The following is a 27,358-nucleotide window of genomic DNA, read 5'->3' on the forward strand; positions in this document are numbered from 1 at the left end:
GTGCTTGGCACTTTCCGAGCATACAGCAGGATGACTTGTAGTTTGGATTGTGTGACACAAGAAACACAAGTTTTTTTTTTTTGTGTGTATGTCTTTATATTGTTTGGTGTTCTCCAGTGTTGGCCACCATTGGCTCCCATTTTATTAGAAACCTTCTATCCTTTCTTTACAAAAACATGAGATTAAAATGTTTCTGTACCGTCATTACAAACTACATGGAATTAGGAATTTATTAAAAAAAAAATCTAATTTTCTGGTGCAGTACTCCTTTATTACTAAACCAGTAACGGCGAACTGCTATAACGATAACGTGCCGTGATTACACTTGACGTATAGTTTACCTCCTCTTTCTCTATATGTTTAGCATTCGTTTGCTCAGAGGTTGATGCGCTTGCTGCTTGCTGAGCAGCTCTTCTTTTCTCCACCCTAGCGGCCTGCTGCTTCTCTTCTTTCGTCAGCATTTTTTCAAGTTAAAACTGATTAAGTCCTTGTTTGTGTTGCAATTACTTAGTACGTTTTCCTTAATTTTTCACTTAAGCTGGCACTTAAATCATTCTTGAGGCAGATTGAAGACTTACGATATGAAGAGGTAGAGGAAGTGACGGTGAAGGTTGGTAGGGAATGAGAATGGCGCTCGTAGACAAGCACCGCACAGTCACCCTGTTGGCCACTGCCAAGAGTTGATTCTACAGTAAAATAAAAAGGCGGTCAATCATCCCCCCGAAAGTGGATAGTAGACATCACGTAGTATATGTTGTCACGAACTCCACAAAGAGCCATAGCAAGGTTTGGGGCAGCCACCCGTATATTTCATTTCCTGGCTGCAAATTGCAAGTAAATGCACAAACTAGAGTCCAAAATAGAACTGAGGGAATTGGGAAAAGGTGGAGGCTTTTAAAGGTCATGGCAGGAAGTGACGTCAAAGGGGCCAGGATAGGAAAGGTCTTCAGCCATAGGCTCGAGCCCGGACGTGACATCAACGGGGCCGGAGCCAGCAAGGACTTCCTCTATAGCATGGTGTCAAACTCCGGGCCTGGAGGGCCGCAGTGGCTGCAGGTTTTCATTCTAACAATTGACCAGTTTTCACCGCTAATTAACTCCTTTACCCTTCACTTTAATAGCCCTGTTTTTATGATTCACTCCTCTAAATTGATTCTTTTCTTCATTAAATGGCAGCCAAACAGAAATGAGATGTGAAACGAGCCAACCGATGACCAGCTAAATTGGGGCTTCGAACTCCAACCAATTTTACTCCTTATTGATAAGCCAATTCTTGTTGGTAATTAAACCCGTTGTTTAATTTCACGGCTTCATTCTGCCGCAGCAGACATTTCCCAAACTTGATTTTCTGTTTCTGATTATTGACCTGAGAGATCAACCTTACCAAGACCATCACCTTTCTTTATGTTAAGATAATGTGGTTAGCTGGTCGCTTGTTTGCTCGTTTTGTGTCTCATTATGTTTGACTTCTAATTAAGGAAAAAGAAGGAATTAAGGGGTTTGAGCCAAGTTCATTAAAACTAAGGCAAAAGAAGTTAATTAGCACCAAAAACAGGTCACTAATTAAGAAGGTGGTTAGAATGAAAACCTGCAACCATTGCGGCCCTCCACGACACCCCTGTCTATAGGTCTGGACCCGGAAGTGACGTCAACAGGGTCAGGTGGAACTTCCCATGAATGGTCTGCAGGGAAGCGAGAAAAAGAGTCGGTGCACTCTGCCACATCCTGGTCAGATTCGGAATTGCCCTCACTCAAGCCTTTAAGCTGCTTCCTGTGCACATGCGTGTGACAATGTGTACCAAATTTCAGGTGAATAGGTTAAACGGTTTAAAATCCTGGACAGACAAACAGACAGCCACGGTAGCGTATTATATAAGAAGATCAGTGGCGTCACCCGTCTGCCATTGTGTGGCGATTCATTAGAAAGTGACTGCATTGTTTGATGCTGTGAGACTTTTATTCAGTACGCCCACAGGAAAGAGTGCTTTGTGATATTAAAAACTAAAAAACTGATTGATTGTATTTAACCACGCCAGTGATGGAGAGCAGTGACGTTATGTAATCACTCCTACACACACAGTAAGATAACGATCATGAACTGGGATGCTAAGTGTCTTCTTAATAACATTATTTGTTTTTGCAACGCATGAAAGAAATGATGAAACTGGCACCCAAGTAATCCGGTCTAGGAATTATAAGAAGGGATGGTGGGATCTGCTCCTTTGTATGCGTGTTCCGCAGATTTCTTTAGTGCTGGTGCCATTATCTAATGTCACTGCTCACTTGCTGAGCTTTTGTCAAAATAAGCCGAGAGTCGAGTGGCACTGCTATTGATGTGAATCGCCCTTTGGCTCATGAAGTTCATATGAGAGAAGCTTCTCAGCTCTTAAAGCTGGAGGGGTTTGTTTCTCCACAAGTTTTCAGGTTATGAAACCACAAACGTCTATCACACGGCATTATCTGGATCTGACCGTGATGCACGAGAGGATGCCAAGGCTATGCACTTGGAGGTGTCTCCTTTGTCATAATGATTCACATCTCTGGACCACCGTCACCTACTGTACATCCCACACTGTATGCCATATCCATTCTGTCTCTCCTGCAGTTCTGATTCATAATGTCCTGGGATTAGATCTGGGAAGTTTGAAGTCTTGATTCAAGGTGCTTTTCAGGGTATTTGTTGTGCAGACTTTCACACCTGTGGTTGTTTGTTGAGGAAATCTGCTGAGGATGTCAAACCATGTTGATAAGTTGCTGTGAAATCCATGCATGTTAGTGTCACCACAGGGAAGTTCATGGACTTGATGTGCCAATGGATTCTTTTCAGTCTTGTGTACAGTTCTGACCATTGGGCTGCTGTTATCGTCAGCCTAATGAGGGTGAGGAAGGTTTGAGCACTCGCTTGTTCTGGTCAGTGCACAGCATCATTGACATTCGCCCATGTTGGGGGCCAACTCGGTAACAGAGAAGTTACAAAAGACTCTCCATGAACAGTCTGTAGTTTTTGTGCACGTTTTCTGTACTCCATGTTGTTTTCTTCTTAGAAAACATTTAGTAGGCCGGCAGTTGGGTTAAACAGCTTTATTGAGGTGAGTGTGGGGGGTACACGTCAAGCAAATATCACAAAGTGTGAGTGCCCGAGTGGTTTATCAAATTGGCACAGAATCGCAAACATATTGGTACTTGCATGGCTTGAAATCTGAGAGGCTTAAGGTTCCTAGAGGTTTTTTTTTTTCTTCTTTTTCATAGACCTTTCACAAAATTTTGGGAGCTGACGATTTGAGTAAGTTATATGTTTCAATTCTTATTGACCAACCAGGAAGCAGTATTTACGCTTTTGCATAAATTAGAGGGCTGAGAAACTGAAAGACGATAGATTGGTCAAGTTGTGGAAAGAACCTCATCTGCTGTTCTGCTGTAATGCTTCTTCCACGAAATAGCATGGTTGGGTCTTCACAGAAGAAACACTGAGGAACACTGTCAGGAAGCATCGATCCATTCGTGCTTAACACAAATAACGTGTTCTTCTAGTCATAAGGCACAGGCTAATCAGGGAAATACTGACTCTGAGCCTAGTTACAATTAGTCAACTGTAGAAACCATCCTAACATTGACAAGATCCAAAAGTCATCAGCCGATGTCCAGTCTGGCTACTGCTTAAGGTTTCCAAAATAACGGTTAATCTTCAGGAGTAGTGAGTTATTAGCACACCGTCTTTTAACAAACAACATCTGTCATGTAGCTGTTGTTTCTGGAGGACTTCCTTTTCTGCGTATTTATACCACTGATAAACAAAACAGGGACACAGCAAATGTGACATCGTTCTCCACAGGGTCAGTTGTGAAGTTACCTTAAAGTCTTGCTCAATCGTGTCATCACGTAGTCATGCTAGATCGTGCAACCATTCGTGATCGTGTCGTATCACGTGGTGTATGTCTATCCAGTTGGCTAGCAGTACAAATTTGTCATCACCTTTACCGATCTCATCGCCCGTGAGAGAATCTCGCAGTGTACGCCCACCCTGTCAGGAGTAGCTGACCCTGTTCTGGTTTAATCCAGTCAGAGCTGACCTCGTCTTCTAGCAGAGAAGCAGCTCTCACTACAAACCGAGGAATCCTCTTGTCATACGACAGCAAGACAGAAAAAAGAATTTACAAAATGGCGATTTATTGTCAGTATTCGTTTTAGTTACTTACATGTTTTTGTTGTAGACATCCTTTCCCAATTGCATTATTTGCTATTTACGTCTCATTTATGGGTAACAACTGCCGGGCACAGCACTTAAAAAAGACTTTACATTGTGTCATCATGCTTTTAATAAATAATTTCAGAATTACATTTCTTGTAAACAGTAACAAGACATCAGAAACGGTACATGTCATTCAAGCCTTAAAGCGTCGTCGTCACTTCATAAGCTCATTCCCAGATGAAATGTGGCTAATTAAAGCTGCAACAATCCTGCTGTAGAGACAGCTTGATTTACACATTTTGCCACAAAATGAAATAAATAAAAAAAAAATGAAAACCAACCAAGAAAGCTAAAGATTTGTGTAGAGTCAAACCCTAGCTAAGTGACTGAAGGTGTGGACAAGTTTACTTACAGTTAAAAGAAATTTCCATTTGGGATGAACCTCACATCAGACACTCGTCCTGGCCGGTAGGAGAGACACGACACGAGCTCGGGATCTCATCTTGGCTTTGTGGATATAAATGGCGGCAGCTTACCTGTTGTACTCTGTACTTTATCCTTCATGTCTTTTCCTTGCTCATCTAGAACTGTGCAAAGCACTTCTGGTAGATCCTAACAGAGTCAAGCTGGTAAATGGTCAACATTTTAGAAGACAATGAACGCCAGGATATGGAAATGTAATACGACAAAATGTAAGTAAACGTCACCATATAAAATGCTAGGAGGTGGCAAGGAGAGCAAAATCAGAGACTACGTCCACACTACTACTACACTTTTGTTTAAAAATGCAGCCATTGGTCTTTTCGTCCACACTACCCTGGTGTTTTCAACCCCCCAAAATGGGGACTTTTGAAAACGCTCTCCAGAGCCATAGATTTCTGAAAATGCTGCAGGGCGGATGGGTGGAAACACAGACTCTCAATCATTCTCGGATTGGTTTGTCCTTATTACATGGCCCTTCTCTGATTGGATCCAGCTCCTCTTACCCTTCTGTCTCATTCCCTGATTGGTGGTTACCCTTCCCAAATGAAAACCATCTTCCGACAAAGCGGACAGAGGAGTTGCTTCCAATAACACTTGTGTTTGCTTACCTGTACGCATCTAAATTGTGCTTTGTACAGTTTGAATTCTGCTTACATGCGCAAAACACAAATAATTTACAGGTTGCTAGAGTTCTGCAATAAAAGCCATTGCTGGCGTCTTAACCGGGATGCTTCCTCTTCTTATTGCCTCCAGTCTGTGCTTTCCCAGTTTAGGTGAACAGCTACACCATGTGTGTGACTTTTTGGTCATTTTAATGTGGGTGGAGATGCTTCCATAAATGATGTGAAAACACGAGTGTGGACGGAGATCGTAGTAATGTTGACGTAATGTACGCAATAAAAGGCAAAGAACAAACGGCCAAACCAACCAAAACTCCCACACACAATGGTGGACGGTAGCAAATAGTTATGCTAGGGTACAAATCTTCATCTCACAGGGTGGTGAGTGTCTGTGTGCCCTGCGGGGACCGAGGAGCAGTGACTTCATGTTAAGGGGGAGCTGTGTGGCCAACCATCCACATCACAGGATGACTGAAGATTGGGACAGTAGATACTGATATAAAATATTTAAAAAATAACGTATGATTTACTGATTAACTGTGCAGATGGGCGTACCTCTTAGGTATTACATCACCAGTTGATGCTCCGTTTCTCACATAAACGTGAGGGCAAGAGGTTACCCGTCTTGTACTGATAAAAGTTCAGCTTCTTTCTTGTTTGCTCCCTCATTTGGGTCATCGGCACCACTAAGGGCAAGCAAACCCAGGACAAGACGCGGCTCTTCTCTCTCCTCTGTTACCGTTTGCATCAACTCCCCCATCACGTTGAACCGCGCATCACTCTGGGTAATATCTTTAAAGGGGCAGGCTCACCTAGAGCCCACTGCTCGCTCACTCGCACCAAGTCCACTCTCAAAGAGGTCAGCTGAGACACACAATGGACTAACCCACTTTGATTGGTCATTTTGTGATGGAATATATGTTTTACATTTTTGTTAGTTTTTGACTAATTTTTAGCAAACTGATGGAATTTTTTTTCTAATTCCATACCAGAAGAAGAAGAATTTTTTCCTGCATATCATGTACGGCCGCACCAACGTGATGTACGAGGCTGAATGTCCCCCGCTGCATGGCTGGACATCATACACTGATTCCTCCTCCTCCTCCTCGTATGTCAATTCATAGATTTGATTACATCTGTCGTCTTCTGATGTAGCCTCTGCACTTACCTAATGGGTCAGCATGTCTACTGATTCTGCTGGTCTGTCGCTGTTGAATGCAGAATGTCAGCGTCTGCACTAATACCTCCTACACTCCACCTTCTAAGATGTTGATATTTACGTTGACTTCATTGCATTTGTCACCTTCTAATATCGTACATACCTCAGCGTTCACGATTTTTCTAATACGTCAGTGTTTTCACCAATTCTTTCTAATACGTCAGTGTTTTCACCAATTCTTCATGATATATATATTCTTCTGATATAGTAGCACAGTGTTTATAACACTCTGTCTGGATTTACAGCGAATCCTTTATGTCTGTCTCCTTCGTAATTTTCATTCCATTTGATTTGCTGCCTTCTAACGTAGTATCTGGGTCTCGCGTTGTTCTACGATGTTCATGTTTATGCCAATTTTCCCTTTTGTCTGGTGACTTCTAATGCGGTATTAAGGTGCTACCAGACTACCGCTACGTTGATGTTCTCTCTAAATTTGCTGTTTCTTCACCCTTTAATCCCATGTCTAATCATCTGCTGCTTTCTCGCATTGACATTTTTTTTCAGCAATTTGATTTTTTGTTCTACGATGTTTGGATGCAGTCACTCCATCATCAGATCCCTAAAAGCGGGCTGATGCCTCCTGTCCTTTGTCCTCGTGCTCCTCTGTCTTGTGTGTCCAGCGTATGGAACTCTTGTTGTGTGTTTTGAGTTCTCATTCAGAAGGACACAACACTTGATATGATGAGTTGAGGTCTGGCGTTGAATATGAAAAACAGAAAGCGAGCTTGAGGGTTATAATTTTTTTTTTTAGCTAGGGCAGTGGGGGTTATGAGGTCGCTGGAAAGGGGTGTGTGGCACTCCCAATATTTCTGCAAAAGGTCCAAGTCTTTAGAGTCCTGGTGCTTCCTGTCTTGCTATATGATTACGAGACATGGACGCTATCTAGTGACCTGAGATGAAGATTGGACTCCTTTGGTACTGTGTCTCTGGAAAATCCTTGGGTACCGTTGGTTTGACATTGTGTTGCTCACAGAATTCCTAATGACGCACATGATCTGCATTGTGAGGGAGTGTCAGTTACGCCACTACGGCCATGTGGCGCAATTCCTGGAGGGTGATCCAGCTCGTAGGATCCTCATTGTCGGGGATCCAAGCGACTGGACCAGGCCAAGAGGTCGCCCACGTAACACATAGAAGGTCATTTCCGTAGGGTGGGACTGGACCACATGTCTGCCAGGGGGGTTGCCAACCGGGATCCTGAGCTGTTTTGTCGCATGGTGGGTGTGGCAACACGCTGTACCAGTGCCTGCTCCCCAACTTAACTTGACTTGCAGTGTATGTATGGTGGATACATGTACCAATGGACATGTGAATATGGAGCATATTTTAATCACACAGGGAAGAAGCCTTGAGCACAGGCTCCCTTTCCAGCTCGGTGAATCGCAGAGTTAGGATGGCTGATGCAAGGCTCATCCCAAGCGAGTTCGCTCATTCTTAAATAACATCTACACAATAAAAACTTGCCACACCTTCATGCTCAAATATTGCACATCCTGCTTATTAAACAGCACAAGCACGACACAACAGACAGTGTCACACAGCGTTAGTGACTGGACAGCATTCGTCACATGCTTTCATGTAATAAAATCTCCCAACACGCTAAGGAGAAGCGGGCATTTGGAAACGGGGCTGGAACATCTTGCGCGACGTGTGGCGAAGTGAGTGCAGACCCACGATGACACAACCCCGCAGCAGTGCCCCGATGTTATAGACGGGGTCCGTTCTTCCAGTTTGTGTCGCAAAGAGCCAGGCCACTGTAGGCAGCACAGGAACAGCAACGGCCAACAGATCCATTAAGAAACTGTTGCTCCAGTAATGCTTTTCCACAAGTGAGGTGGCCGGCAAATTGCTTCCTGTGGAATCGTGCGGTGGCCTGAAATCAAGTTCATTCATATTGTGGCTCATAGGCCCTAGACACACGCCAGAGTCTTCGGATTTTTCAGGGGAGACCAGTATGGCAGAATTGGGGTCACTAGGAGTTAAATCCATTAGCGTATTTGAAACCTCGGGAAAAGGAAGGGTTGGGTTATTCGCAATGCTTAACGGACTTAGGTTTTGGGATTTCATTAAATAAAGGAGAAGGTTTTCAAAATTGGAGTTGTAGGGAACAACATCTGTCTGAATTGCTTTTTCAGTGACAATTAACTGATCATCACAAAAGGAAGAAAGCATCTCGAAACCACACTTCATGGACACTGGCTCAGCTGTGCCAAAGTAGTGCTGGGAGTCATCACTGGGCTGTCTCCCCGAAGGCATCATCTGATCCAAGAAATCCATCCGGTTTGCCATCTCATCGTTGAGAAGCAAGCCACAATCGGCCATTTCTTCCTCGGCCTGATCTTCCAGAGCTAGACCGTCGTCTAGCTTCTCGTAAGTGGAACTCACAGCCAAGGTCTCCCCTGGTAAAGTGCACGCGTAGTCGAGAGAGGGGTCGTCCTTCATAGAACCGTTCTGGGCCAACTCCATGCTGTGAAGGAGGGTTTCAAGCTTTTTGTTTTGAATGTTAATGTCAATGAAATACTTCTGAATGCCCTTGTCTTTTTCTAGCAGGCTGTTCTTCATGGTCTCCACTACCTGCCTCAGCTGCTTAATTTCCTTTCTTGCTTCTTTAAGAGCCAACTGCGCTTCGACTCGGTGACACTCTTCTTCTATCCAATCTTCTCGCATTCGCCCAAGTTGTGTTTTTAGGTCGTCAACCTCTGCCTCCCTGAATTGGAAAAAAAAAAATAAAAAAGAGCAATCATAAGGACGAGGTGAGAAAAAGACGTCACTCGCGTATGTCGGGAGCATCGACACAAGCACGTCAACACCACCCTGGGCAAATGCAGCCGCTAACGGACTCTATCACCCACAGACCGGAGGACGAGTCACATGATGACAGCTGATGTCACTTCCAGTATAGACCAGTATATTCTACCCTGTGTTGTCACCAGAAACTGACATTCAATTTTGGAATCGCTTCAGAAGAGGACAAAGCACCGATACCGAAAGGCGTTTCAAAACATTTTCCTAAACCAAACTCTGAGGGACGACAATGTCCACAGTAATTTCCTTTTGGACTTTTTCTTTACTTTTGTTTGTCTATCTGAAATTAGACGGGATCCCAGCTGGTCCCCAATCCTTTACCGTCTTCCTGTTGTCTTTTATTTACAAAGTGAATTTTGAAAAAGCCCATAATGTTGAAGTCCTGAACAGAACACTAGAAACTAGAGATGAGCCGGCAATTTGCATGAAATTGAATTTTTGTGCAAAGATTTTGACCTATGCTTCAAAAATTTCCCAAGACTACGGTGCAGGAAAACACACAACACAACGTGTCCAACCTGTTATGCAACAATCAACCTTTACCTTTTTCCTGATTCCTTCTGTCGATGGGTTTTGACTGACTGTAAGCAGAAAGTAATCAGAGCGTAAAACTCAGAAGATGGATGAGACAAGTAATAAACCTAAATACAAATGATTCTCGTAGTCAAAAATGGAATTGCAGTGCAGCATAACTAGTAAGACGCGCCAGGGTGGTAAAGTTGGTGTTGTGATGTAAGATTTTGCATATAACTTGATAAATGTTTTGTATGTCTTTATTTATAATTTAGGCAAAGCAATGTCATTTAGTGTTACTTTGGTGAGAGGCATTTGTGTTTGCCCCCCCTTTACGACTAAGTCTGTTTGTAATTTTAAGACAGGATTTGGGGGATGTGTCTTAAACCAGTTTGGTGAGTGTTTCTTTGCTAAAGTCTTTCTCTCATCCCCCACACAAAGTCAGGCTTGTTTAACATATGGTCTGGGGGGTGCAGGTGTTAAGATGTACTATTTCCCCCCATTGGTCTGAGGTATGGCTGTTTGGAATTGGCTTGTCTCAGAGGCCTTTAAGTACCATGATGTTGTATTGGCTGTAGGGGTTGGACAGAAAACCCATAAATTTGCTTGCTCAACCACATTCTCTCTCTCTTGTTAACAACTGATGAAGACCATCACATCATGAACTGACAAGAACAGCACAATGAAGAGCACAGCTCAGCAGACATAATGAGACAGGCTTGAGGCCTGTTCTGAAGAAAGCTGAGCACCAATGATGCCTTTAACTAGAGACATTAAGTAACTACAAGTCTGTGTGCCACCTGAAACTACACATCACCATGTAATCAAATCAGGTTGTATGGTGCCAATATTCAAATGTACTTTGCATTTTGTTATTATTTATGAATATTATCAATAATACATTATTTTATGTGTTTGTCTTTTTACTACATCTAATCGCCTGAGGTTATTGATATAGAAGGGAAGGTGGGGATCAGTTATATAAAATAACTAGCAAAATACCCGCGCTTCGCAACGGCGAAGTACTGCCTTAAAATTTTTATTAAGAAGAAAATTGGACACAAATAGAAGAACATACACAGGCATGGACCGCAATAGAAGTAAAATCCTGCAGTACTTCTTTGTATTCCTTGCTTTGTGCTCCAATAAACACACGTTATCGGCATTATACTAATAACCCAATTGTGCTCCACTCACTTAGAATCTGGAACCAATGTAGAAAGCATTTTAAGACGGAGAAGCTTCTTTCTGTGGCACCCCTGCAAAAGAACCACCTCTTTCAACCCTCACAAACATATGCAGTTTTTAATATCTGGAAAAAATTTGGAATTAACTTGCTTAGAGACCTTTATATAGACAACGTCTTTGCATCCTATGAACAATTACGTTCCAAATTTAACATTCCAGCTACAAATTTCTTTCACTATCTTCAAATCAGGAACTTTGTTAAACAGAACCTTCCAGATTTTCCTCATCTTGCACCCTCATCCACGCTGGAAAAATTAATGCTCAATTTCAAGGAGTTAGACTCCATCTCTACAATATATAAAATCCTTTTACAATCCCTTCCTTTCAAAGATCCAAGAGGACACTGGGAAAATGACCTCTCAATTAATATATCAGAAAAGGAGTGGAAAGTAGCAATGCAGAGAATTCACTCAAGCTCCATATGCAAAGCATACAATTATACAACTCAAAATTATATATCGAGCACATCTGTCTCGACTAAAACTCTCCAAAATGTTTCCAGGGCATGATCCAACCTGCGAACGTTGCAACCAAGCCCCAGCCTCACTAGGTCACATGTTCTGGGCCTGCTCCAAATTAACATTATTCTGGACAAAAATTTTAATTACCTCTCAGACAGTCTTGGACTCACAATCCCTCCTAACCCATTAACAGCTGTGTTTGGGGTTCTTCCAGAGGGGCTTAAAGTGGAGAAGGACAAACAAATTGTGATTGCATTCACTACACTGTTGGCACGCAGACTTATTCTGATAAACTGGAAGAACCCAAACTCTCCTCTTTAAGTCAGTGGGAAACTGATGTGTTATATTATTTAAAATTGGAAAAATCAAATACTCAGTTAGAGGATCTGTGCAGACTTTTTCAAAACATGGCAGGATCTAATCAGTAATATTTTGAAATGATTTTATAAAGCACAGAGAATTTGTTGATTTAGGTATTTTTAAAAGCCTTAAATTTTACACCGTTTGGCTTGCTCTCTCTCTCAAGGGTGGGGATCGATCTGTTCTTAGCATAATTCTTTTTTTTTTTTTTTTTTTGTAAAACTTGATTGCTATGTATTGATTGTAATAAAATTAATAAATAAATAAAAAAAAAAAAAAAAAGAAGAAAATTAAACCTTTTAAACTGAGGGAAAATATACCAATAATTATTTGTTAAGGATCTCTTTGTATACCACATTGTGAGTTCGGCCCTCCGGTTATAATCTGACCAAGCTGTGCTGAGCTTACTCTTGAGCATGTAACGTACAGTTGGCCATGTGAACAGTAATCTTGTTTCAAATCTCACAGCTTGGATTGCTGCTGTCATAATCGGTTTGAGTTTCATGGTTTGTTTCAATGACGACAGTATTTGTAGGACTTGTTTTGAAGTGACATTCGGCATCTGTCAAATGTTGTAAGCACACAACGTTTCATCGATAACTTCACATCCAGCTTTTGAGAGTTTAAACATTCACTAGCAGAATACCCGCGCTTGGCAGCGGAGAAGTAGTGTGTTAAAGAAGGAAAGAGAAAGAAAAGGAAACATTTTTAAAATAACGTAACATGATTGTCAATGTAATTGTTTTGTGTATTTGGTGGCAGCGTCACAAAGTTATTTTCGTCTAGCTGCATCAGAAAATGTACCACGACGTCTGACATGCCTCCTTTTTACTGTTTTATCACAGCTTGGATTGTTGCTGTCATATATATATATATATATATATATATATATATATACACACACATATATACATACATACATACATATATATATATACACACACATACATACATACACACACACAAATTATATATATGTGTGTATGTATGTATGTGTATATATATATATATATATATCTAGATAGTGTGTGTGTGTATATATATATATATATATATATACACATACATACATATATATACACATATATATACTTGTGTGTATGTTTGTATGTGTCTATATGTGTGTGTATAGCTTTGGTCACTGATTGCAAGGGAAAAATAATAAAATGTAGTCTATAAGTTATTAAACAGTAAAACATTAACGTTTTAAGAAGTACAGGTACATTGAGCACTACTGGAGTGGTTTCAGGTAAACTACATTTTAAAGACTGTGTAACACAACAGGTAAGTAACTAACAGCAGCTAAAATGTATATGGATCATCTCTCGGTAGTAGATCCCTTTTGAAAGGCGCTACACGACGGCTGTGGTATAGAAATTACATTTTCTATGTGAACTTTCAAATTTGTGCCTCTGGTAATGTGCCTTACCGGCAATTAAAGAAAATTATTTTTGTGTCCTTTGCAATGTTAAGAGAGAAAGGCTTTGGTTTGGGATAAAAGGAAAAAAGGTGTAAAGAAAGGAAAGTTGCCTTTCTTTTATATAGTATAGAGATGTGTTCGCTGACGATATGAGCATCTTCTGGGGACAGTCGCGTGTGTCTTGTGTAGACTGGTGAGACGTCCCGCCATTAATCGGCTGTGATGGCACTGTCAGTCTTCCACTCCTGTGCGTATCTTCATAATCCGAGCTGAGGACCTCATAATCGTATACGTGCAAAAGAAAGTGTGAATCGCCTTAATATTATTTTGCCGTGGTGTAGAAAAGGGGTCCCGTGTTTGCACTTGTCTGGGCTATAGCGCAGGGGGAGGAAGAAAAAAATTAAAAGTGCTCACTTTGACTTAAGGCAGAAGCGCAGTCAGCGTCTCAAAGGCGGCACAGCTATGCACGCGCTGGCTGCTCGACTTTTGCTGGGCAGGAGACCCCTTTTGCAGACACGTTCATGATATCAAAAGTCTCAGCGCTCTTTGGAGGTCATTCATATATTATATATATATATATATATATATATATCAAAATACCCGCCTACAGCGGAGAAGTAGTGTGTTAAAGAAGTAATGAAAAAGAAAAGGAAACATTTTAATAATAACGTAACATGATTGACATTGTCATGAGTGTTGCTGTCATATATATGCCTGCCTAAATAAGTCACCCTCGCTTTGCTCTTACTTTTTTACCGTTCATTTAATCATGGCTAGTGGCGGAAAAATTATAAAATGGAAGGAGGATGGCTTTACCAAAACAAATATTGATGGCGAATCGATTATTCATAAAGCTTGAATTGGTGATCTGTTTTCCTGTGTTAACCTCATATTTTTCATACTTCTTCTCAAACTAAGGTGGTGCGAGGGTAAAATGAATCGGGATACGGTGATCAATGTAATCGGTGTACCAGGAAATCATGCATTGACAAAAGCTACCCTTTGCTTGTAATGCAAAGTGTGATTAAATGCATTATTTTTAACGCGTAAGGAGCACATGCATCGAAGCTTCTCAGCTGTGCTTGTGCTAAGAACGAAATGAGATGAATGGGAGGGGTGATGATGACGTGACTCCCCCCCTTTAACTGTCAATCCCCACAAACACAGTCTCGGAATTTGCATAAGCACACCCCTTCACCTACAATTTTAACTTAGTTACAAAGTGATCAAAACTCTCGTTTATATCCTGCGTCCTCTCATTAAACTTGTATCCCGCATTCCCGTGGGCATGTGAAACGCCAGCGGTAGCCTGTCTATGAACTTAATTTAAAGTTTAGGTTTGCACCTTGCTTTCTTTCCGAGGTAGCAGGACTCATGAATATGGTAGTATATGTCACTCGCTCGCTTCTTATTGTTTTTCGCTGCCTTCTCAATTATATAATGCAAGTTTTCTTAAGCGCTTTTGGAGGTCTTCCTGATTTTCTACGCACTGCGTTGACAGTCAGTTCACGTGATTACGTGGGAGGCGTGATGATGTCACACGAAACTCCGCCCCCCACGTCTTTCCAGCTAAACTCTATTACAGTTAATGGAGAAAAATACCTTCCAGTTATGACCATTAGGCGTAGAATTTCGAAATGAAACCTGCCCAACTTTTGTAAGTAAGCTGTAAGGAATGAGCCTGCCAAATTTCAGCCTTCTACCTACACGGGAAGTTGGAGAATTAGTGATGAGTGAGTGAGTGAGTGAGTGAGGGCTTTGCCTTTTATTAGTATAGATAAACATCAAAGTGTCTACTACTGAAATCGTCACCTGTCAATCTAAGATGTTTAAGAGGCATTGGCGGTTGTCGAAAGGTGTAAAATATTTGGCCATTTCGGTACACTTGAAAGTGACAACCAAACAATTCAGTGGCAGCCATCAACTCACATGTAGAACCATAGGTGAAGGGCTTAAGCATTTCACTCTTCTAGTGCTCCTGTGTAGTCTAATTATCTCCTGTACGTCATCAGTCCACACCTTGAACCTGTCCAGTCATTCAATACATAAGACACAATGGATATCAAGAGTGAGCCTGATATGGCCGTTCAATATGTAACAAAGAGAATGGAAAAGGCAGGCGGCATCTCCGGGCATGGAAACCACTCCGTAAGTGACAGTAATTTGATCGATAGTGATCACCTCGATAGACATGTTAATGGGGGTACGGTTGGAATGATAAAGGAAATGGGTACCTGAACAATGTAAAGTAAGTCTAAAATACCTACACAATAACTATAATCGTAATAAATGAACAATAAAACAGAGGAGAAGCCGTGGATTAAATAAAAAGGCTGTAGTTATCAGCAGTGAGACGTGAATCCCATGGCAAAGCAAGGAAGGGAATGTAGAGACCGGAGCGACTGACTGCCTTATATAGGCAGGCAGCCTACAACGTGGGAGGCGTTGGGATGGGGGACCCAACGCCACCTCACATGGTGACCGAGCTGCAGGCTATGGACGTATATATGTACGTAAGTAGGATTCAGTTAGCGTTGGGAACCCACGTACCAAATATCTTGAAGATGGGCCCATAAGTAACAAAGACCGTTGAAAAGTTCAATATGGCGGCCGACAGTGGCATCATACCATCGAAATAAGTACCAAATTTCAGCCTTGCACCTACACGGGACGTCGGAGAATTATTGATGTTGGAAAATTCAATATGGCAGCTGATGGTGGCGTAATACCACCGAAATAAGTGCGTACATTGGTTTTGGTTCGCGCAGGTGAGCCGCCTACCAAATTTCATGAAGATGGGGCCATAAATAAGAAAGTTCAACATGGCGGACGTTGTTCACCGTTATGACCGTTACGCGTAGAATTTCGAAATGAAATGAAATGAATTAACATTTGTAAGTAAGCTGTAAGGAATGAGCCTGCCAAATTTCAGCCTTCTACCTACACGGGAAGTTGGAGAATTAGTGACATTGGAAACTTCAATATGGCGGCCGACAGTGGGATCATACCACTGAAATAAGTATGTACATCGGTTTCGGTTAGCGCAGGGAAGCCGCCTACCCAATTTCATGAAGATGGGGCCACAAATAAGAAAGTTCAACATGGCGGACGTTGTCGACCATTATCGACCGTTACGTGTAGAATTTCGAAATGAAACCTGCTTAACTTTTGTAAGTATGCTGTAAGGAATAAGCCTGCCAAATTTCAGCTTTCTACCTACATGGGAAGTTGGAGAATTAGTGATGAGTCAGTCAGTGAGTGAGGGCTTTGCCTTTTATTATTATAGATACCTTATAAACAGTGGTAAGTCTGTGAGATTAGGCATTCTATGGCCACATATTAATAATACGATAGGGGAAAGTAGAGCAATATATTACTCTACCAAGATAAAACAGTTGGTTTGAGAGTATTGCTCAAAATCTTAAGATATGCCACATGGCGTCGACTCAATGCGTCACACCCACGGTTAACAACTTTCAAGGGACCAGCCATAGCATCCAACACACATTGTAACAAAAGAGGCACAAAATGGTGACACCTGTTAAGAACAATACAGAGTCGCAGTAAACACTCAACCTAGTGACAACCAAAATTGACTCTGGACCTAATGAATACAAAGTATCTTTAAGTCAGGAATAACAAAACCGCATCATTTCATGATAAGACTGAGGAAGGAGCACTGCAAGCACCTTGGAAAACCTTATTTAGATAACACCACACTGGCGCTGATGCAGACAAGACCACCGCCTGTAACCTTTTATTTGTTCAAGAAGTTCATTGTTATTAAAGGAAAAATCAGATTACGTTCAACGTGTGCTAAAAGCTGTGACAAGTGCACGCTCTTTGACCAAAAGTAGTAGGTGGACACTCCTCCAGTGTTTCATGGTGATCAGGTGCCTCAAATCAAACACATAGCCATGCAATCTCCATTGACAAACATTGGCAGTAGAATGAAGAGCTCCGTGACTTTAAACCTGGAGCTGTCATAGGGTGTCCACCTTTTCCACAAGTATTTAAAATCTCTGAGCTGCTGGATCTGCCTCTGTCAACTGTAACTGCCGTTATTGTGAAGCTGAAGCGTCGAGGAGCAACAACTCCCTCTGGAAACAACATCAGCACAACAACTGCGCATCAGGAACTTAATGAAATGGGTTTCCATGGCCAATGTCATGGAGTGGTGAACAGTGGCAATGTGTTCTCTGGACTGATGAATCCCATCTCACTGTCTGGCAGTCTGGGTTTGGCGGATGCCAGGGGAACACTAGCTACCTTCTTGAACTGCATAGATCCTACTGTAAAGTATGGTGAAGGAGGAATAATGGCAGGGCATGAGCTAGGCACCTTGATGCCAGCGAAGGGTGCTGTTAATGCTACAGAATACAAGGACATTTGTAGCAAAAGTTTGGGAAAGGTCCTTTTGTCTTCCAGCATGACTGCACCCCTGATCCATAAGGACATTGAAGAACTGCGTAGAGCCCTGACCGCGACCCTGTGAACACCGCTGGGATGAATTAGGCCGCCAATTTCCAGCCAGCTCTTCTGGACCGACCTCAGTACCCGAACTCACAAACGCTCTGTTGGGTGACTGGGCACAGATGTCCTCAGACAATCTTGTGGAAAGAAGAGTGGAGGCTGTTGGGGGGCCTTGACTTTGGACTGCTATGTCCAATAAGCTGATATAAGTGTGATGGTCAGGTGTCCACGAGCTTCTGGCCAGACAGTTTACATAAATATATTGAAATGCTGATTCAATGGGCCAGACTAGGGGGCTCCTGTCACTAAATTATTGTTACTAAAATTGGCCGATTCGGAGTCTCGTCTTTATGTTTATCCTGTAGATACCTTATGTTCAATATTCATGTGTTCACCTTAGTATTTTGATACTTAAATTGTAGATTGCAGGTGTTACCCGTTCATTTCAAATTAATAAAATAAAATTCTGTACCTTACTATTCAGTGATCAGTCGTTTTTTTGATATCAGCTATTTTTTTTTTTTTTACCTCCCATACTCTTTACAGTACGTTTGCAGACAATAAATAAAAACATGCAAGTCATAAAACTTAGAAGCCATTTAGAATTTAACACAATTTACTTTTCGAGGAGCTTCGTCGCAGAGTCCTTGAGTTTCGTTTTAAGATGTCGGATGGCCACTTCCTTTTGTTGCAAAGGAGTCAAGTACTGCTCTGGCGTTGGTGGTTTAATGCCATGGTTGTCACTGCAGGAGGTAAACCGTGCGGTGCTCGGCCTTCTGGGAATGTAGAAAACAAACAAAGTCAAAGAAATTATAAACTTGATTATAACACACCAGTAGATGTGAAACAGCACAGCGAGGAGGGCCCTGCCCGACTCCCTACTCCCGACGTCACACTCGGCTCACAGACTCTGTCTCGGATTAGCACAAATACAGTTGCGTTTGAAAGTTTGTGAACCCTTTAGAATTTTCTGTATTTCTACATAAATACGACCTAAAACATCATCAGATTTTGACTCAAGTCCTAAAAGTAGATAAAGAGAAACCAGTTAAACAAATGAGACAAAAATATTATACTTGGTCATCTATTTATTGAGGAAAATGATCGAATATTACATACTTGTGAGTGGCAAAAGTATGTGAACCTCTAGGATTAGCAGTTAGTTTGAAGATGAACTTCGAGTCAATGGGATGCCAATCAGGTGTGAGTGGGCACCCTGTGTTATCTAAAGAACAGGATCTATCAAAGTCTGCTCTTCACAACACACGTTTGTGGAAGTGTATCACGGCACGAACAAAGGAGATTTCTGAGGACCTCGCAAAAAGAGTTGTTGATGCTCATCAGGCTGGAAAAGGTTACAAACCATCTCTAAGAGTTTGGACTCCACCAATCCACAGTCAGACAGATTGTGTACAAATGGAGGAAATTCAAGACCATTGTTACCCTCCCCAGGAGTGGTCGACCAACAAAGATCACCCCAAGAGCAAGGCACACGTGTAATAGTCGGCGAGGTCACAAAGGACCCCAGGGTAACTTCTAAGCAACTGAAGGCCTCTCTCACATTGGCTAATGTTCATATTCATGAGTCCACCATCAGGAGAACACTGAACAACAATGGTGTGCATGGCAGGGTTTCACAGAGAAAGCCACTGCTCTCCAAAAAAAAATACTGCTGCTCGTGGATCACGTGGACAAACCAGAAGGCTATTGGAAGAATGTTTTGTGGACGGATGAGACCAAAATAGAACTTTTTGGTTTAAATGAAAAGCGTTATGTTTGGAGAAAGGAAAACACTGCATTCCAGCATAAGAACCTTATCTCATCTGTGAAACATGGTGGTGGTAGTATCATGGTTTGGGCCTGTTTTGCTGCATCTGGGCCAGGATGGCTTGCCTTCATTGATGTAACAATGAATTCTGAATGATATCAAGAGAATTTGAAAGGAAAATGTCAGGACATCTGTCCATGAACTGAATCTCAAGAGAAGGTGAGTCATGCAGCAAGACAACGACCTTAAGCACACAAGTCATTCTACCAAAGAAAGGTTACAGAAGAATAAAGTGAATGTTCTGGAATGGCCAAGTCAAAGTCCTGACCTTAATCCAATCGAAATGTTGTGGAAGGACCTGAAGCGAGCAGTTCATGTGAGGAAACCCACCAACATCCCAGAGCTGAAGATGTTCTGTACGGAGGAATGGGCAGAAATTCCTCCAAGCTGGTGTGCAGGAATGAGCAAAATTTACCAGAAATGTTTAGCTGCAGTTATTGGGGGGTCACAGCAGATACTGGAAGCAATGGTTCACATACTTCTGCCACTCACAAATATGTAATATTCGATCATTTTCTTTAATAAATAAATGAGCAAGTATAATACTTTTGTCTCATTTGTTTAACTGGTTTCTCTTTATCTACTTTTAGGACTTGACTGAGTATCTGATGATGTTTTAGGTCATATTTATGCAGAAATATCGAAAATTCTAAAGGGTTCACAAATTTTCAAGCACAACTGTATATCACTTCTGCACACAAACTCCGATGGAAGAAGTCGTAAAATCAACCAGAACGTTCAAGCAAGTTCTGTCATTTGCTAGCTAAGCCAATGTAAGATATGCCCCAAGGCTGGCGCGGGAGTGAGGATGGCCCTGCCCCCCTGCCCCTTTTACATCAATTCACAAATTTCCTCAGTCTGCTTCCTCCTTCTGTCTGCGCTAATGAGCATTAGGTGGAACTGCTAGACAGTATGTGTAAGTCGAATTTGAATTGTAATTTTTTAGGTAGGTTTTAGGTATCTTCTCCTATGTGTGTAATCATGTACTGTCCCTTTAAATGTTTTGTAGTTTCTTGTGTTTTGTTTGTGGGGCCCCAGGAGGCAGGGCCACCTTGACATCACCAGTCGTCTTTAAGGCAGAGCGGAGAAGGCTCAGATCAGGAGATCATTGCTTATGGTTTGGGGTTATGGTGAATATTGTTAGTTTCTTTGGTTTTCTCTGTCTTCTCTGACCTTCTCACTTCTATTTGAATTTGAATATTTACTGTTTTGGGACAGAGAGATTATATATATATATATATATATATATATATATATATATATATATATATATATATATATATAGCGAGAGAGAGAGAGAGAGAGAGAGAGAGAGAGAGAGAGAGAGGCAGGTTAGGAGCAGGCACTGATACAGCACATTGCCACACCCACCACACGACAAACCAACTCCGGATCCAGATTAGGACCCGAGTGCAGCCATGATATGAGTGACACCTCAGCACTTTGGGACTTAGGCAACTCATTTGTAAACATTTTCTTATTATTTTATAGTTTTTGTTTAATAAATGCTAATTTATAACAATTTTTTGTTTGGTTTTTTGGGCATGAGATGAGGGCTTACTGTAATCCTCCTCCTTGTGGGGCTTTTACCTTACTGTTATTTTACCAGCTCTCCTTGTTTAGGTCATGCACATGTCTTGCACGACACACCTGGCTGGATGAGTTTTCATTGATGGAACCAAAATATTTTATATTTATCATCAGTGGCACTACAGCCCAAGCAGAGTTTTGGACCCAGAAACTGTGACGGTTATCTCCTGCATGTTCATTCTTTAGGGCATGTTGGTGATGCCAGGGGGATAGCAGCTTCACTGAGAAATACCCACACTCCTTACTACTAGGATGGCAGGGATGGTTTTGATGCTCTGGTTCCCATGGGGTCTCCAGCTCTTTACTTGTGGCTCTACGTGCCGCACCCCAGACAACTGTGTTGGTCTACAGGTTAAACCGAGTGAGGGTAGCCAAACAAAATAAAAAATCCCCAAACGCAAAGACCTCAGTGACAGCCAAGATGGAGAGAGCGGAACTTGGTATGGCAGACCTACTGGGAAAGGCAGCCCTGTATTTGGGCTCAGCAGAGGTACCCACTGCCTTGTGAGCTGCGGAGGGGTCCTCAAATGTTTCAATCATGAAGAATCCACTGCATCCACTGAACAGTGTCATCTCCAGGCAGAGGAGCAGCTTCAGTGACAGACTTTTGTCACCGTCCTGCTCCACTGACAGACTGAGGAGACCCCACACTATGCGACTCTTCAATTCCACCCGGGGGAGTAAATGCTAACATTACTCAAAGTTATTGTCTGCTTTTTTATTTTTATTTTCATTTTTATTACTATTTAATTTAATATTGTTTCTTTGTATCAGTATACTGCTGCTGGATTATGTGAATTTCCCCTTGGGATTAATAAAGTATCTATCTGTCTATCTATCAAAGGCTACATCCCTAAGGCTGGCTTGGTTGGATGTGGGGTTAACCAGCCCAGTCCCAAAAAGCAAACGCTACAAATAACAAAGAAAAGTTTAAACTGCTGGAAATGAATATCTCATGTCGTGTCATCATCTCAAGCTGCTCTGCTTCTCCTGAGGAGGGTTGTGGTGGCAGCAGGCCAAGGAGGTCAGCCCAGGCTTCCCTTGTCCCCAGCTACAGATTCCAGCTCTTCCAGGAGCATTTGAAGCCATCCCTCCAGCTCAGGGGGGCATCTTTACAACACGGAAACATAAAGCTCTCCTCAAACACAATTTCAGCAACACTGCGTGTTTAGACACCCACCTGCGTCAAGGGCTGAGTGTGGGTCACCAGTTGAAAGAAAGGCACGTGATTGTGATGTGGGAGAAAACTTTACTCGCATACAGAGAGAGCATGCAGACTTCACCGAGACATTGACCGGGCTGTCCCAGGACTGCAACGCCAGTGACGTTTAAAAACAACGTTTCAAAACTAAAGGGAACCTCAACCCTTGACCACCTAGAGCAGACAGTAAGGTCAGGTGTCGATTCTTAAGTTTCCAACATTTGGGAATGATCAAGACCCCCCAGCCCTCCGTATGACAGCATTCACTCAACAATGAAGTGGTAAACTGGGATCATTTGTTTTTCAGGGACGGATTTGAAATTGCTTGAGCGGCCATCTGCTACTGTGAGCGAGGGGCTGTCATTCACCACATGCTTTAGAGCCCAAGGAAATGCTTTTATCCTTGAGCTGTTAGCTTCTACTGGATTTCCAGGAACATCCACGTCAGCCTAATGCTCACATAGGCAGAAAACTAAGTTTGAGCCCGTGGCAGGAATGACTAAGCAATTCTCATGCACAGCACCGTCTGCAAAGCCACAGAAGAAGAGGGCCGCTGATATCCTAGCAACGTCTGCCTCCATTTCACGTTGGCACTGCAGCTCATCCAGAAATAGAAGTGAAGCCGTCGCTCAGCAGCAGAGCGGAAAAACCACCGTGGCGTGAGGCGGGATGCAAAAGGCAGGCAAGCAGGAGGCCAAGGTGGCAGCTAAAACAAGACATTCTTCTTTTTTTGATTTCACTCTTTCAGAATCCTCAGTGCTGAGCATCAGAGGGGCTTCTGGCGATTTACATTTTATTAGGGCGAAGTGGTGGCTGTGAGGCTAAGGATCCAGAAGGCTAACAGTTCAAATCCCCATTACTGCCAAAAGAGATCCTACTCTGCTGGGCCCTTGAGCAAGACCCTTAACCTGCAATTGTTCGATGGCTGACCCCAAGGGGTATGCGAAAACTAACAAACTCCTTAACACAAGAAATTATGTAAGGCCAAATAAAGAACAAACAAAAAGTTATTTACAATTATTTGCTTAGCAGATGCTTTTATCTAAAGAGGTCAACGTATTCGAGTAAACGTCTGTCTGGGGGACTGTTTAGGAACAAGTCTTACAGGACAAGGGGACAAAATGAATCATCACAACTGAAGAGCCGAGAAGAAAATGGCAGCGAGTTCCAGACAGAAATTCACCAAACACGAGGGGCTTGAAACGCTTCTTAAACAAACTGAGGGAGTAAGATGTTCGAATGGAGGTGGGCGGCTCGTTCCACCAGCCTGGAGCTACACACGAAGAGTCTGCATTGAGATGTGATGCCATGCAAGGGGGGGCTTCACCACATGCTGTTCACCAGCAGGCCTGAGTGGGCCAAAAGGAGCATAGGACTTCCCAGGTGTCTCCATGGGTGCTTACCCACTAGTTACTCCAGAGGTAAACATTAAGGATTAGAACTTAATAATGTAGTGATTGGATAAGATGAGTGACATGTACAGGCCAAGGCTGCTTAAATGACAGTCATCTGGTGGCATATGCCAGTACTTCTCCCACCAGAGAGCTGCAGTCTTTCAGATGTGAAAAGACCAAAGCCTGGAGTCAAAGATGTGCTGCCTAACCGTGTGGATGTTATATACGGAGTGAATCTACACGAGCAAGAGATAGCTGCAACATGGTCGGTGAAGGACAGCTGCTCATCGAGCACCACCCAAGGTTATACACTGACTTGGTGGGTGTTAGCGATAGTGAGAGATGCAGGACTGAATAAATCAACGAGCAGAGATAACAAGGAGGTCCGTCTTTGCCAGGTTCAGCTGCAGATGGTGTTCCTTCATTCAGGTTGCAACATCAGCGACATGTGCAAAGATTCTAGCTGATACCATGTGATCCTTTGGAGGGAACGACGGGTACAGCTATGTATCATCAGCATAACACTGATGTGAGAGTCCATGGGAATGGATGATGGGGCCTAGTTAGGAGGTGTACAGGGAGAAGAGAGAAGAACCAACACTGATACACCCCCATGCCTGCCTGGTGCACGCTTGACATTTCTCCTCACCAAGACACATGGTAGGATCTGCAACGCAGACCAGCCGAGGGCAGGCCCAGTGATCCCAAGGTAAAGGAGAATGGAGAAAAGGAAGATCTGGTGGTTGACTGTGTGTGTCTAAGGCAGAGGAGAGATCTACAAGGATGAAGACATGATATGGTGATAGCTCTAGCTAGTGATCACTGATGAAACAAGTCACAGTTAGTTTGGGAGGCAGTACCCCTTAGTCTTCACCACATGTCCTTGATGGGGATGGTGCAGTCCAATCGGGTTCACTCAGGCCGCTCATTATTTAGAATTCGTTTGGGATTGGAGGGACTGTCCTGTCATTTTACAATGTTTGATTGTCCTGTATATTGTGTCTTATCTATCTAATTAAGAAGACAGTTTCAGTTCTGGCACACTCTCTGGGCCTGCTGGAGGTTGTAGTAAAGAAGATGAAGACAGAACCGATGGCCATCATGAACAATGCTGCACATCCTCTCTAAAACACACAAACACTGAGGGCTTTCAGCCAATGAATTATTCATGAAAAGTGTGTCAAGAAACTACTGGGGGTCCTTTACACCAATGGCATTATGCCTTTATAATGCGTCACTGTGACTTCTCGCTTATCTTTAGCCAACTCAGCATTTTACTTTCTTTTTAGGAATTCGGGTGTAGACAGCTGCCTATTTTTGCCCATTTTCTGATGCAGTTTTCCTTCCAATTTAACCTACCTTTGCCTACGAGAATATCCAGTAGGTAGGTAGGACTCCAAAGCTGAAAGCTGTCAGTTTAGTTGGGCAGCAAGAAAAAGTCGAAGCCAACATGACACTCCCGTATTCACGTTACCTTGTCGTGGGGCTGGAGTCGCTTCCTTTGTACGAGCCAGAGTTGCTGCTGCTGCTGTGTGAAGACGCCATGTGTGGCTGATTTCTGTAAAACTGGCTCAGCAGTTCTTTTTCTCTCGTGGCAGTTGGGCTGATGGGCTTGAGTGTTGAAGAGGCATTAGGCCTGCCATGGGCACCATTTCTGCCAAAGACAAAGCGAGAGGACTCATTTACTGATTATATGCACAGATATTAAAGGATTTACTGCTCTGCGTCTTCGGTGGTAGATGATTTTGTTAGCTGGTGTGTTACATCTTGTCTACAACTTCATGTTTGCGAAACTAAGGAACTAATAAATGAATTTATGACAAACAACAGTCGCCCACAAGACACAATCACACACAATCATCAGAGAGCAGGCAGCACAGATTGTTGGAGATTATGAAGATTGAGAGGAAAATCAGACTTGTATTTATTTACTTCTTTTTTGTCATCTGTTCTGAGGAGACATGTACACGTGACAATATTCATGCAATGACCCAGAATGTCTCTCAATGACAATATGCGTAGATTGAACCACACAAACCATCCACAGAACTGTGCCAGTCATCGCTGTCCATTTACGATCCAAAATGTCCAAATGAGTGAATAAATGCAACACGCACCTGCGATTCAAAGTGGACCTCTTGCTGGTGGGACCAGACATGGAGACTTCTTGTGCCGAAATGCTGCCTGTGCTGCTTGAGGAGCTGAAGTCGGCCTCACTGCCTACAAGAAAGCAAAGCAGAGTCCCAGTACGTCAAACGTTTGAACTTGTTTTCAATGTTCTGTGTTTGCTCCTCTAGGACTGATTGTGCCGTTACTACTCATGTCTATCGTCCATCACATCATCCTAATGGTTCCACCAAATACATTCAGGTTGTGAGGGGGCCCACTCAGAAAGGATCAGATTAAAATGGCCAGTCAATCACAGGTCACAATCTTTGAGGATGTGGAAGAAAGTCCAGCTTGGACCTGATAAGATCATGCAGACTCCACTCACACAATAATGGGGTGAGAGATTCAAACCCAGATTCTGTACCCGTGAGACAGCAGTGCCAACCACTAGGCCACCCAGATCTGTTGTAATGTAATGTAATGGAGAACACGGTTGGCAGACATGAGGACCTTCATAGTTTTAACAAAGGATACAGAGATACAGGGCTAGATATCCGGGGACTTGGCTTCATTTTGTTAGTAGGGAGACACAACACAGAGCCACAAAAAATGTCAGGTGCCAGCCAAAGACAAAATGGTGATGCGGTGCAAATTAAACAAAACGTTAACAAAAAGTATGCTTGTTCTCAGAGACCGAAGTCCAGCATACAAGCATAAGGGGCGTCTCACAGGCCTGTCCATACCTAATACAGGGAAGGATCTGCGAAGACATCGCCACCAACACTTATTTGTTTCCTTAAGGAAAACTCCCCAAGGGGCAAGTGACGTCACTTCCACTTCTACCTTCTGTAACTCCTCACTCTGTAAATTGCGTTGCAGGAAGACATGGACAATGTACAGCTTTTTTTCATAAGCTTGACAGTGTCTCACATGTGAGTAGGAAGGAGCTCTATGGACCAAGGGAAGGTAATTTCACACCAGGCCAGAGGGTGGCGGGGTGCACTAAACCTTCTTCTGTTGCCTCCACAGTCCAAATATGGGAAAACCTCCCTGATTCACCTTTGATGACGTCACTTTCAGGTCCAGCGCCCTGAAGAACGTCACTTCTGGTTCCGCTATGTCACTTCCGGTTCTGGCCTTTAAAGCCGGCATGTTTTCACTAAGAAGTCAGTTCAATTGTGGACTCCAATCTATGCACATCAGTGCCATTTACATACCCTTTGGCAGCCAGGGATGTTATACGGGTGGCTGCTCCAAACCTTTTTTTGAGTGTGTTGAGTCTGTTTATGTCATAACAGAGGGAAGCTAACTTCAGAATTAGATTATCTGGGCAAGAAAACCCCGGCATAGACATACAGACCTCGTCTGAATTTCTCAGTAAAAATAAATTCCAAACTCGCATCGTAACTCAGATTCAGAATGTAACGTCAGGGCTGTGGCCGTCA

At 42.8% G+C, this 27,358-nt stretch overlaps 1 protein-coding gene across 3 annotated transcripts in view; it reads right to left on the reverse strand.

Moving 5' to 3' along the window:
• Positions 1-7,694: 7,694 nt before the first annotated feature.
• The window catches only part of sybu (syntabulin (syntaxin-interacting)), a 54,236-nt gene continuing 34,572 nt past the window's right edge, over positions 7,695-27,358 (reverse strand). For 2 of the 3 annotated variants that reach the window (XM_039736436.1, XM_039736435.1), the window contains 4 exons: positions 25,922-26,024; positions 25,279-25,458; positions 18,412-18,567; positions 7,695-9,218 (listed from right to left, as the gene is read on the reverse strand). In XM_039736436.1, the coding sequence (XP_039592370.1) occupies positions 8,111-9,218; positions 18,412-18,567; positions 25,279-25,458; positions 25,922-26,024 (1,547 nt within the window). In that variant the 3' untranslated portion in view covers positions 7,695-8,110. The remainder of the gene's footprint in view (positions 9,219-18,411; positions 18,568-25,278; positions 25,459-25,921; positions 26,025-27,358) is intronic. The other variant, XM_039736437.1, reaches the window with a different exon arrangement.

Source organism: Polypterus senegalus, chromosome 15 (assembly GCF_016835505.1).
Source record: "Polypterus senegalus isolate Bchr_013 chromosome 15, ASM1683550v1, whole genome shotgun sequence".
Classification (NCBI taxonomy): Eukaryota; Metazoa; Chordata; class Cladistia; order Polypteriformes; family Polypteridae; genus Polypterus; species Polypterus senegalus.